The sequence below is a fragment of the Myxine glutinosa genome, chromosome 6 (assembly GCF_964187855.1).
Source record: "Myxine glutinosa chromosome 6, kmMyxGlut1.1, whole genome shotgun sequence".
NCBI classification, from domain to species: domain Eukaryota; kingdom Metazoa; phylum Chordata; class Myxini; order Myxiniformes; family Myxinidae; genus Myxine; species Myxine glutinosa.
The window spans coordinates 2,079,116-2,091,167 of record NC_136266.1 but is presented as its reverse complement, the minus strand read 5'-3'; the positions used below and the strand labels follow the sequence as shown (position 1 = coordinate 2,091,167).

Here is a 12,052-nt window from a genome sequence, read left to right as displayed (position 1 = left end):
ATCGCATATTCACCCAGGGTTGAGAGGCTGAAGAAGAAGAAACCTCGCATGGGCTTCCCAGACCAAAAAATAATTCGGGTTCTGCAATTTTCACGTTTATTGTCCCCCATCGCACCGCGGAGCGAAAGGGGGACTATGGTTTTTCCCTCCGTCCGTGTGTCCGTCCGGGCGGGCGTGCGTGCGTACGTGCATGCGTAAGCGAAGGACCGAATTCTAATTTGGTGTGTGGGTGCAACCCACGTCAAAATGATGGCCGCCGCCATGTATGTCTGATGCCATGTATGTCTGAACCTTGTGAGCGGAATATCTTGAAAAATAAGCGTAGTGCCAATGTCTAATGTGGTGTGTGGGTGTATCTAGGCATAAGGAAGAACGCTATTGAAAATTGGGTCGCCATGTAAAAATCCAAGATGGCCACCACCATATATATGTCTGAACCTTGTGAGCGAAATGTCTTGAAAAATAAACGAACTACTAACGTCTAATCTGGTGTGTGGGTGTATCTGCGCATAAGGAATAACGCTTTTGAAAATTGGGTCGCCACGTCAAAATCCAAGATGGCCACCGCCATGTATGTCTGAACCTTGTGAGCGGAATATCTTGAAAAATAAGTGAAGTACCAACTTCTAATCTGGTGTGTGGGTGTATCTACGCATAAGGGAGAACGTCATTCAAAATTGGGTCACGAAGTCAAAATCCAAGATGGCCGCCTTGCGTCTTCCACTTTGTCAACTCACATCACTTCACCGACGGGGGACCTCGGCGTCACGCTTGTTTATCTATATATCTACATATCTGGGCAGTGTGTGTTGTCACTGAACTACTCCCTGAAACTTTTGTTTCCGTGGTTGTGAAGTGTTTTTAATAACGTGGTGGTGGTTTTGAATCACGTGGTGGTGAGGTATTCTGAATTATGTGGTGGTGAGATGTAAAATGACGTGGTGGTGAGGTGTTTTTAAATCACGTGGCTGTGAGGTCTTTTTAATTAACATTGTGCTATGAAAATAGTTTTCTTATTTGTTGTAAATGTAGTTTAAACTCGTGGTTATGCGTTAGAGCGGTGCATTTTTTTAGCAGCGTCGTCTTCAATGTTCATTTTTTTTTTTCTAATCAAGACATATTGTGTCATTTTAAAACCACCAAAGTGTGTACCGTATTTTCCGGTGTATCAACCGCACCCGTGTATCAACCGCACCCCCGATTTTCGACTTAAAAAAAAAACAAAACAAAAAAAAACAGATTTTCGAGGGGGAAAAAAAAAAATCAGGAAAATTAAAAAAAGAGAAGAGAATAAATAAATAGAATGGAAAGCGAAATATGATGAAAGGAAAGAGAAACTGAAGACAGAGAAAGAGTGAAAATACATCAAATGAGTTGAAAGAGAATTTAAAAAACATTATAATTATTCTTTCTTGCCAATGTGGGGCCCTGAAAAGGGCCGTTGGGTTTTGGCTCTTGCCAATGTGGGGCCCTGAAAAGGGCCATTGGGTTTAGTCTCTAAAATCCGAAGAAGTCCTCGTCATCCGTTTCTTCAGTCCAATCCGGGTCGGGGTAGGCGAGATCCTCGTCGTCGTTATCCTCTTCTCCATCGTCGGAAAAGGGCCGTTGGGTTTAGGCTCTAAAATCTGAAGAAGTCCTCGTCATCTGTTTCTTCAGGGAAGACATTACGAAGATCATCATCCAAGTCTGGGTAGGCGAGATCATCGTCGTCGTTATCCTCTTCTCCATCGTCGGTCACTGCCACTTCATCCTCCCAGATGATGTCATCTTGAGTGCCATCAAGACGTACTGGCCGTGAAGTCATCGACCCCTGTTTCCCTGGCGATGAGTCGGGCCTGGAGTCGCAACGCTAATGTTGCGATGGCGTGTCCCTCGGCTCGCTTCTCTCTCACCCACATTAGCAGTCTCTCCTCCAAGGCCGGCCACTGGGCTGCTTTGCCCCTCATCGCCTTCTTCTTCGGCATCGTCTCCAGCGTCTGCTTGTTAGTCCGCCAGCGTCTAATGACGGACTCGTCGATTCCGAATTGTCGGGCGGCCGCCCGATTACTAAACTCTTCTGCAAACCTGCAGGCACGGAGCTTGAAAGCTGCTGTGAATGATCGCGGTGCCATCTCGTGGTCTTGGTCAGGATAGAAGCGAATGGTGAAGCTTGGTCTTGGTCAGGATAGAAGCGAATGGTGAATCTTGGTCTTGATAGCTCGAACAGGATAGAACGAATGGTGAAACTCCCCGTTGACCTCTCCGTTTTATACATTCGCCCAGCCCATGCGGCAGCATCAAAGCCGACTTCAATAGGAATACCGCGGTGTTGGTTAGACAATAGGTACGTCATAATGTCCTATGCAAAACATCCTGTTTACCATGTTGACGCTTTTGTTTTGTGACTTAATCCTGTCTTTATTTAGCACACTCTATTCACTATGTGACCTGTCATTCAAAGAGGACTAGTGAAAGTACACATTTTCACAAACACGCATAGAAAAATCAAATATTACAAACTTCAAACTTTCTTGTATTTTGACTGGCAGCAGTAATCGGCGTTGAACCTACCTTAGTAACGTAATTGACGATCATTCATCATTGTATCCCCGCAACGTCAAAGTAATATAAAGATTACGTCCCATTGATATGACAGTTTTTCAATGCACAAATTTTTCTGTTACTGTGTATCAACCGCACCCCCTTTTTTAGGGTTTTCCCGTCGGTAAAAAACCGCGGTTGATACACCAGAAAATACGGTATTAAGTTTCCCCGTTTTATAAAATGTATCGTTTGATACGTATAATGCTTTAAAATTGTTTTTTGTTTTTTTTAACCTCACAAGAGATATCAACATTTACCTCAGCGAATGTCAATCGCGGTGTCAGTATTTGATGAACTTATAAAGACTTAGGTGACTTATAAGTGTGACAAGCATGTGCACAGGATTCTTTCCAGAAGAATGAGTGGTCGCATTGGCTTGTTCGACTTAAAATGAGCAAGTTTTGTTTTCACATTTGTGCCAGTTTTATATGTTGTATCTCTAAGGAATGAAACTTTTTTTTGTATACTGAATCGAGGCTCGTGAAAGAGCTGACATTTACTTCACAAACAATTCAACCAGACAAACAAAATATATAAAAAGAGGGAGCGGAAGACGAGATGGGGAGAGAAGGGGAAGCACACAAACACTTGAGAGCACACAACATTTCAGAGCAGGGAGATGTGTGGGAGGGAGAGGGCTTGGGGGGAGGAGGCGTGGGAAGGGGGGGGGGGGCGGTGGGAGAAGTATAAAACACAAGGACACCAAGGACTTCCAGGACAGAAGTTGGTATTTCAAAAAAGTGGAATTGGGGTGAAATTAGCAGGGGTAGAAATAATCAAGGTTTTGGATGGGGGAAGATAAGAGATGGTGGTAAACAGCTGTTTTAAAGACCTGGAGGGTGGAGTGGGATTGAAGAGAGTGAGGGAGTTTGTTCCAGAGGCGGGAGAAAAGAGGAATGAAGGAGTGAAGGTGAGCAGAGAGTCTTGATTTTGGCAGTTTAACCATAAGAGGGTTGCAGGCAGATCTTGTGCGACCTGTAGGAATATTTGTGGGACAGAGCCCAGAGAGAGCTGGGGGGGCAAGGCCAGAGAGGAGTCGGTAGATGGGCAAGTTTTGAAGCGGAGGGGTGATGGGGAAGTTTTTGAGGGAAGGGTTGATGGGGAAGTTTTGGAGGGAAGGGGTGATGGGGAAGATTTGGAGGGGAGGGGTGATGGGGAAGTTTTGGAGGGAAGGGGTGATGGGGAAGATTTGGAGGGGAGGGGTGAGATTGGATTTTGAAAAGTGTACGATTAATGGGAAACGAACATTTCTTGCAAAATGAGTTTCTTGAGACCTTCGAGTCAAAAATACGTTTGAGGACGCTGAAGGATGGGTGGAGTTCTGAAGAGTTTAGGGAATGTATGAAAGAGGCACTGTAACTGTAAGAGATGGAATTTTTTTTTGGAATGAATCGATTTGGTGAGCAAGTCGAAAGCATCCTTTTATAGAAGAAGAAGAAAACGGTGTTATAGTATATGATAGAATACAGTTCTTCAAGGGACAGTTGAAACATTTTTTAACGACGTGAACACGTGATCACGAACAACGTGGTCATAACGAACGTTTTTCCTGGCTTACAATTTTATTTGAAGTCACACATGCCTCAAAATACACTCGCCTATATGGAATTGAACGCTGAATCCGAAAATGTAAGTGAAATCGCCTTGTTTTTTTTTAACATTATCTTCTATATATTCTAAATATATATATCTGTGCAGTGTCTGTCTTGTGTTGTCTTGTCGGGTGTTGTCACTGAACTACTCCCTCAAACTTTTGTGAAATTGTACTATTCCAACTTGACCCACGGCGGCGGGAGTATGCGCCCTACTGAGTGGTGTTCTAGTTGTATCTTTCACCAGAGACCTGATGGGCCACATGGCTTCCTGCAGCAAACTTTCTAACATCCTTGAACATCTTTGTATCTTTCACCAGAGACCTGATGGCCACATGACTTCCTGCAGCAAAGTTTGTAACATCATTGAACATCTTTGTATCTTTCACCAGAGACCTGATGGCCACATGGCTTCCTGCAGCAAACTTTCTAACATCCTTGAACATCTTTGTATCTTTCACCAGAGACCTGATGGCCACATGACTTCCTGCAGCAAAGTTTGTAACATCATTGAACATCTTTGTATCTTTCACCAGAGACCTGATGGCCACATGGCTTCTTGCAGCAAAGTTTGTAACATCATTGAATATCTTTGTATCTTTCACCAGAGACCTGATGGGCCACATGGCTTCTTGCAGCAAACTTTCTAACATCCTTGAACATCTTTGTATATTTCACCAGAGACCTGATGGCCACATGACTTCTTGCAGCAAAGTTTCTAACATCTTTGAACATCTTTGTATCTTTCACCAGAAACCTGATGGCCACATGGCTTCCTGCAGCAAAGTTTCTAACATCTTTGAACATCTTTGTATCTTTCACCAGAAACCTGATGGCCACATGACTTCTTGCAGCAAAGTTTCTAACATCATTGAACATCTTTGTATCTTTCACCAGAAACCTGATGGCCACATGACTTCTTGCAGCAAAGTTTCTAACATCTTTGAACATCTTTGTATCTTTCACCAGAAACCTGATGGCCACATGGCTTCTTGCAACAAACTTTCTAACATCTTTGAACATCTTTGTATCTTTCACCAGAGACCTGATGGCCACATGACTTCTTGCAGCAAAGTTTCTAACATCTTTGAACATCTTTGTATCTTTCACCAGAAACCTGATGGCCACATGACTTCTTGCAGCAAAGTTTCTAACATCTTTGAACATCTTTGTATCTTTCACCAGAGACCTGATGGCCACATGACTTCTTGCAGCAAAGTTTCTCGCATCTTTGAACATCTTTGTATCTTTCACCAGAGACCTGATGGCCACATGACTTCTTGCAGCGAAGTTTCTAACATCTTTGAACATCTTTGTATCTTTCACCAGAAACCTGATGGCCACATGACTTCTTGCAGCAAAGTTTCTAACATCTTTGAACATCTTTGTATCTTTCACCAGAGACCTGATGGCCACATGACTTCTTGCAGCAAAGTTTCTAGCATCTTTGAACATCTTTGTATCTTTCACCAGAGACCTGATGGCCACATGACTTCTTGCAGCGAAGTTTCTAACATCTTTGAACATCTTTGTATCTTTCACCAGAGACCTGATGGCCACATGACTTCTTGCAACAAACTTTCTAACATCTTTGAACATCTTTGTATCTTTCACCAGAGACCTGATGGCCACATGACTTCTTGCAGCAAAGTTTCTAACATCTTTGAACATCTTTGTGTCTTTCACCAGAGACCTGATGGCCACATGTCTCCCTGCAGCAAAGTTTCTAACATCTTTGAATATCTTTGTATCTTTCACCAGAGACCTGATGGCCACATGGCTTCCTGCAGCAAAGTTTCTAACATCTTTGAATATCTTTGTATCTTTCACCAGAGACCTGATGGCCACATGGCTTCCTGCAGCAAAGTTTCTAACATCTTTGAATATCTTTGTATCTTTCACCAGAGACCTGATGGGCCACATGGCTTCCTGCAGCAAAGTTTCTAACATCCTTGAACATCTTTGTATCTTTTGCATTTTGCAGGAGCGACGTGCAGGGGCAGACGGATTGCAGCGTCTATCAAGGTGCCTCGAGACGCTACAGAAGGCCCTCAAAGGTAACAAGATTATTTGCAAAGCTGTAAGGAGTGAATCCTGTGTTTGACCACAGAGATGCTGTCATCTAACGTCCACAGTTAACTCACGCAGATATCTCATGTTTGGAAATTATTCATTATCTGAACACTTTGGTTTTGTAACATTATCATCAGTGTATGATTATCCTCTTTTGTTGCTGAAGGTTTGTTTCTAAACTTTTTAATTTTTGTGTATTAAAAAAAAAAGCAGCGTGTCCAAGGTGGAGCGACCTGGTCTGAAACCAAATTGATGATCTGAGACGATGTTGTTGAAGAAAAAGAAGGTTTTCATGTACAACAACAACAGGCATTTTAAGGCCATTTTCCCTGCGAGAGCGGGGGTTAGCCTTGTGGTCCCCATGACGATCTTCTCCATTTTGCCCTATTTTCTGCATCTCCCCTTGTTAACGCCCTTGCCCGCATTTCTTCTTCCACCATCTTTAGCCAAGTCTTTCTCGGTCTTCCCCGTCCTCTACTTCCTTCTACATTCATTTCCATCACTCTTCTCAACCAGTCACTTTCATCCTTCCTCAACACATGACCAAACCATCTCAACCTGTTCCTCTTCACAGCATCAATCACAGGCAATATTCCCATCATCTTTCGCAATTCATCATTTGTCTTCCTCTCTCTCAAAGATACACCGCACATCCACCGAACCATTCGCATTTCCACCCTTTCCAGCCTTCGTTGCTGGCGGGAGTAATGCATTCGATCGTGTCCGTCCGTGTGTGTGTGTGTGTGTGTGTGCATGTGCGTGTTCGTGTGTTTGTGAACAAGATATCTGGAAAAGTTCTGAACGGATTTGGATGAAAGTTGGTGGGATGATTGCACTTGGGATACGGAAGAATTGATTAGTTTTTGGTGAAGCTCAGGAAATTATTCCGGATCCAGGAAGTTTTTTTGAGAATTTTTTTTTCTGTTTTCCTTTAAAAGCCTGGTGTTGATTTAGCGGTTAGGGTGCCGGCTTGGAATCCTAGGATCCTGGGTTCGAATCCCGGTCGATCGCTGAATTAACGCCAGGGGGGTTGACTCAGCCTGTCATCCTTCCGAGGTCGGCAAATTGAGTACCAGCTTGCTGGGATGAATGATCACGGTGTGTACCCCGATTTAGAATAGGTACACTGTATCCCTGCACATCGTAAGAGGCGACCAAGGGTTGGCGTCAGGAAGGGCATCCGGCCATAAAAACATTGCCTCAAACAGGGATCCATGATTGTCATGGGGCCCGCAAGGCTAACCCCCGCTTTAGCGGGGAAAATTACCTAAATTACCTAATTAATTTTTAGGATTACCTAAAAATGATCGAGTAAAATGAATAATGCGGCATGAGCTCAATATGAACTTTACAAACTCTGTGATTCAAGCATGCTGTTTACGTCAAACATGGTTACCCAAAGGTTTGTGTCCCTGGTACAAAATCGAAGTTTTTAAAACGTGTATACGAACACTCGCATATCCCGCGTCGTGTGCACGAGCACGCACAGACCCTTCTTCGTGTTGAGTCAGATGAGTGTGCATGGACACGCACAGATCTCGCCTCGTGTCGACTCGGAGTAATGTGCACGAACACGCACAGATCCGGCCTTGTGTTGAGTCAGACTAGTGTGCACGAACACACATGGATCCCGCCTCATGGGCACAAAGACGCACAAATCCCGCTTCGTGTTGAGTCTGACTAGTGTGCACGAGCACGCACAGATCCCGCCTTTTATTGAGTCACACTAGTGTGCACGAACACACATAAATCCTGCCTCATGGGCACAAACACGCACAGATCCCGCTTGGTGTTGAGTCTGACCAGTGTGCACGAGCACGCACAGACCCTGCTTTGTGTTGAGTCAGATGAGTGTGCACGGACACGCACAGATCCCGCCTCCTGTGCACGAACATGCACAGACCCCGCCTCGTGTACACGAACACGCCTAGATCCGGCTTCTTGTTGAGTCTGACTAGTGTGCACGAGCACGCACAGACCCTGTGTCGTGTTGAGTGAGATGAGTGTGCACCAACACGCACAGATCCCGCTTCGTGTGCACGAACACGCATAGATCCGGTTTCATGTTGAGTCAGACTAGTGTGCACAAACACGCACATATCCCACCTCGTGTGCACGGATGTGCATCGATCCCGCCTTGTATTGAGTCTGACTAGTGTGTGTGTTGCTCCCGGCCGGCGTTGTTCCACGTCTGCGTTGCTCCCGGCCTGCGTTGCTCCACACCCGCGTTGCCCCCGGCCTGCGTTGTTCCACGCCCATGTTGCCCCACGCCCGTGTTGCCCCACGCCCGTGTTGCCCCACGCCCGTGTTGCCCCACGCCCGTGTTGCCCCACGCCCGTGTTGCCCCACGCCCGTGTTGCCCCACGCCCGTGTTGCCCCACGCCCGTGTTGCCCCACGCCCGTGTTGCCCCACGCCCACGTTGTTCCCGGCCGGCGTTGCTCCCAGCCTGCATTGCTCCTGGCCTGCATTGCTCCTGGCCTGCATTGCTCCACACCCGCATTGCCCCTGACCTGCGTTGTTCCATGCCACGTTGCTCCACGCATGCGTTGCCCCATGCCTGCGTTGCTCCACGCCTGCGTTGCTCCCGGCGTGCGTTGCTCCACACCCGCGTTTCCCCCGGCCTGCGTTGCTCCCAGCCCGCGTTGCTCCACGCCTGCATTGCTCCCGGCCTGCGTTGCTCCACGCCTGCGTTGCTCCCGGCCTGCGTTGTTCCACGCCTGTGTTGCCCCACGCCCATGGTTCCCCACGCCCGTGTTGCCCCACGCCCATGTTGCCCCACACCCGTGTTGCCCCACACCCGTGTTGCCCCATGCCCGTGTTGCCCCACGCCCACGTTGTTCCCGGCCTGCATTGCTCCTGGCCTGCGTTGCTCCACACCCGCGTTGCCCCTGACCTGCGTTGTTCCATGCTACGTTGCTCCACGCGTGCGTTGCCCCATGCCTGCGTTGCTCCACACCTGTGTTGTCCCACACCCGTGTTGCTCCCAGCCTGCGTTGCTCCACGCCTGCGTTGCTCCCGGCCTGCGTTGCTCCACACCCACGTTGCCCCACACCCATGTTGCTCCACGCTTGTGTTGCCCCACGCTTGTGTTGCCCCACGCCCGTGTTGCTGCCGGCCGGCATTGCTCCCGGCCTGCGTTGCTCCCGGCCTGCGTTGCTCCCGGCCTGCGTTGCTCCCAACCTGCGGTGCTCCACGCCTGCGTTGCTCCCGGCCTGCGTTGCTCCACGCCCATGTTGCCCCACGCTTGTGTTGCCCCACGCTTGTGTTGCCCCACGCTTGTGTTGCCCCACGCCCGTGTTGCTGCCGGCCGGCGTTGCTCCCGGCCTGCGTTGCTCCCGGCCTGCGTTGCCCCACGCCCATGTTGCCCCACGCTTGTGTTGCCCCACGCTTGTGTTGCCCCACGCTTGTGTTGCCCCACGCCCGTGTTGCTGCCGGCCGGCGTTGCTCCCGGCCTGCGTTGCTCCCGGCCTGCGTTGCTCCCGGCCTGCGTTGCTCCCGGCCTGCGTTGCTCCCGGCCTGCGTTGCTCCCGGCCTGCGTTGCTCCCGGCCTGCGTTGCTCCTGGCCTGCGTTGCTCCCGGCCTGCGTTGCTCCCGACCTGCGTTGCTCCCGGCCTGCGTGGAAATGCAGTGTGGCAATCTTCATCTTGAGAAAGCAGTACTTACACGGAAGGAAAGGAAGGAAGTGATAATGCTAATTTTACATGCGATACCTGTCAGAGATCCTTCAGAAGAAGACAAGATGTTGTCAGACATTAATGCCTGACAAATCAAAGATAAAATAAGTTTATCAACTTTGTGGTTAAAGGGTGTGTGTGTGTGTGTGTGTGTGTGTGTGTGTGTGTGTGTGTGTGTGTGTGTGTGTGTGTGTGTGTGTGTGTGTGTGTGTGTGTGTGTGTGTGTGTGTGTGTGTGTGTGTGTGTGTGTTTGCGTGCATGTATGCATGATTTTATATTGTCTTAAAAAAAAAACCATATTGGTGTTTTTTATGAGTTGCGACTGCACAATGATGTGCATGCACAGACAAGACCGCATTGTTTTCCCATCTGTTTCCTACAGTCACATCTCCTAGTGCTATGGTCAGTCAGCTGGAGACCATCGCCCAAGACCACGGGTGAGTAAATTACAACCCAATCACAATACAACCCAAAAAATATTTTCTCGCATCTGTTACGTATTGAAGTCGTATTTTCAGACTAGTCATATTTGGAAATACATGTGTTTGTGTTCTTACAGCCTGAGTTCTCACTACAATTCGACAAACTACGAGTGTTACATTACTTCAGACATGTTCTACATGATGATTCAAGCTGATGGTGCAGGAACTATCTGTGACATCAAAGTGGCACACCATGGAGAAAACCCAGTGGTAATTTGTCGATGGGGAAAAAAAAAAAGTGCATTGTGTAATTTCTGCTCGAATTGCTTATCTGAATTTACATTCTTGTTATTTTTGCTTTTGATTCATTCTTCTTTTCTTTCAACTTGTATCCTAGTTAAACACCAGTGATATATTTGGTACATTCGTGTTCAGGCCACACTGCATTATTGGGAACCAATGAGGTTTTCGTCAAATACCCATTCCGGTTACAAAAATCTCAAGCAATTACTCGCACCCTTATGATATATAATCAGAGATATGAACCGTAGGAAAGATGTTTTAAAAACTGTCCAAATATGCAGTCATTTCCCTCGGATCACAATCTTTTTACAAAGCTACTTGAGCTTGCCAATCACTATTTAACATAATGACTAAATCCTGTCGTAATAATTTAAGTTGATTGCCAATGCATATTCTTGAGAAAAATGCCAGGGGCATAGAAAAGGCTCCTTTATATAAGGGTATGTGCCATGTGGCAATGTATAGAAAATAAGGGACCTTCCATAGCTTGTAGAAAATGCCAAACAATAGAAAAGAAGGGACGTTCAAAAAATCTCGTGTGCGTGCTGAACTACCCTTGTGTTCTTAGGAGCAACCAAGTAATGCTCTAGAAAAATTCATATAAAGAGGTGCCCTACATCTGGCAAATAAAATACATTTCTTCTTTGCAGCTTTATGAATCAAATTGCTGATTTCACACAATTATTTTTTTTATGATTTCACACATTAAGCGACAGTGACACGCCTCACACAAAACTGCCATGTTTGCGTCCGTGTGAGGTATGTACAAAAAGACGTCGCTGCGTGATGACATCATGTGCAGGGACGTCTTTTTTCATACCTCACACGGAAACAAACATAGGATATAATTTTGCTTGTAACAGTCATTGCGACGTGTCACTGTGCATCATGTCACTTTTGGTCACGCCCTGGATTTTTTTTTCACCTCCTATTTCCCCCCTAACCTCTTGCCCTTTGTTTGATGTCTAAATACAAAAACAAAAAAAAAATAATAATAAGTCAGCAGACGACGATGGTTCACGAGCGAGCGGTATTCAATGACAAAGGACGGACTATAACCGAAACAGGCCCGGACAGGCCAGGCCCGGAAATGTCAAAACGAAGGTTACTGCCCTTGAAATGAGATAGAAAATAATGTATAATCAGTTATGAGCTTAGTTAGCGACATAATACCAAAAATTCGGTTAGATTCCGACAACTTTGAAAATTTGACCTTTGTGACCTTGAAAGGTCAAAGGTCGAAGATTCTGAAATTTGTTGGAAAACTTGTATTTCATGATGTATGTGATAATATAAGATCATGTACGACATTTCACCCTATCAGGAAGCGAACAATGTAATAAAACCATCAAAAATTGACTTTTCTAAATTTCGTGACCCTGTGACCTTGACCTTGGGGCGAAA

At 46.4% G+C, this 12,052-nt stretch overlaps 1 protein-coding gene across 3 annotated transcripts in view; it reads left to right on the top strand.

The window, feature by feature from the left end:
* LOC137429117 (uncharacterized) overlaps positions 1 to 12,052 on the top strand; it is a 232,344-nt gene that overhangs the window by 43,583 nt on the left and 176,709 nt on the right. For all 3 annotated transcript variants that reach the window (XM_078779541.1, XM_078779542.1, XM_078779543.1), the window contains 3 exons: positions 6,160 to 6,232; positions 10,306 to 10,360; positions 10,483 to 10,615. In XM_078779541.1, the coding sequence (XP_078635667.1) occupies positions 6,160 to 6,232; positions 10,306 to 10,360; positions 10,483 to 10,615 (261 nt within the window). The remainder of the gene's footprint in view (positions 1 to 6,159; positions 6,233 to 10,305; positions 10,361 to 10,482; positions 10,616 to 12,052) is intronic.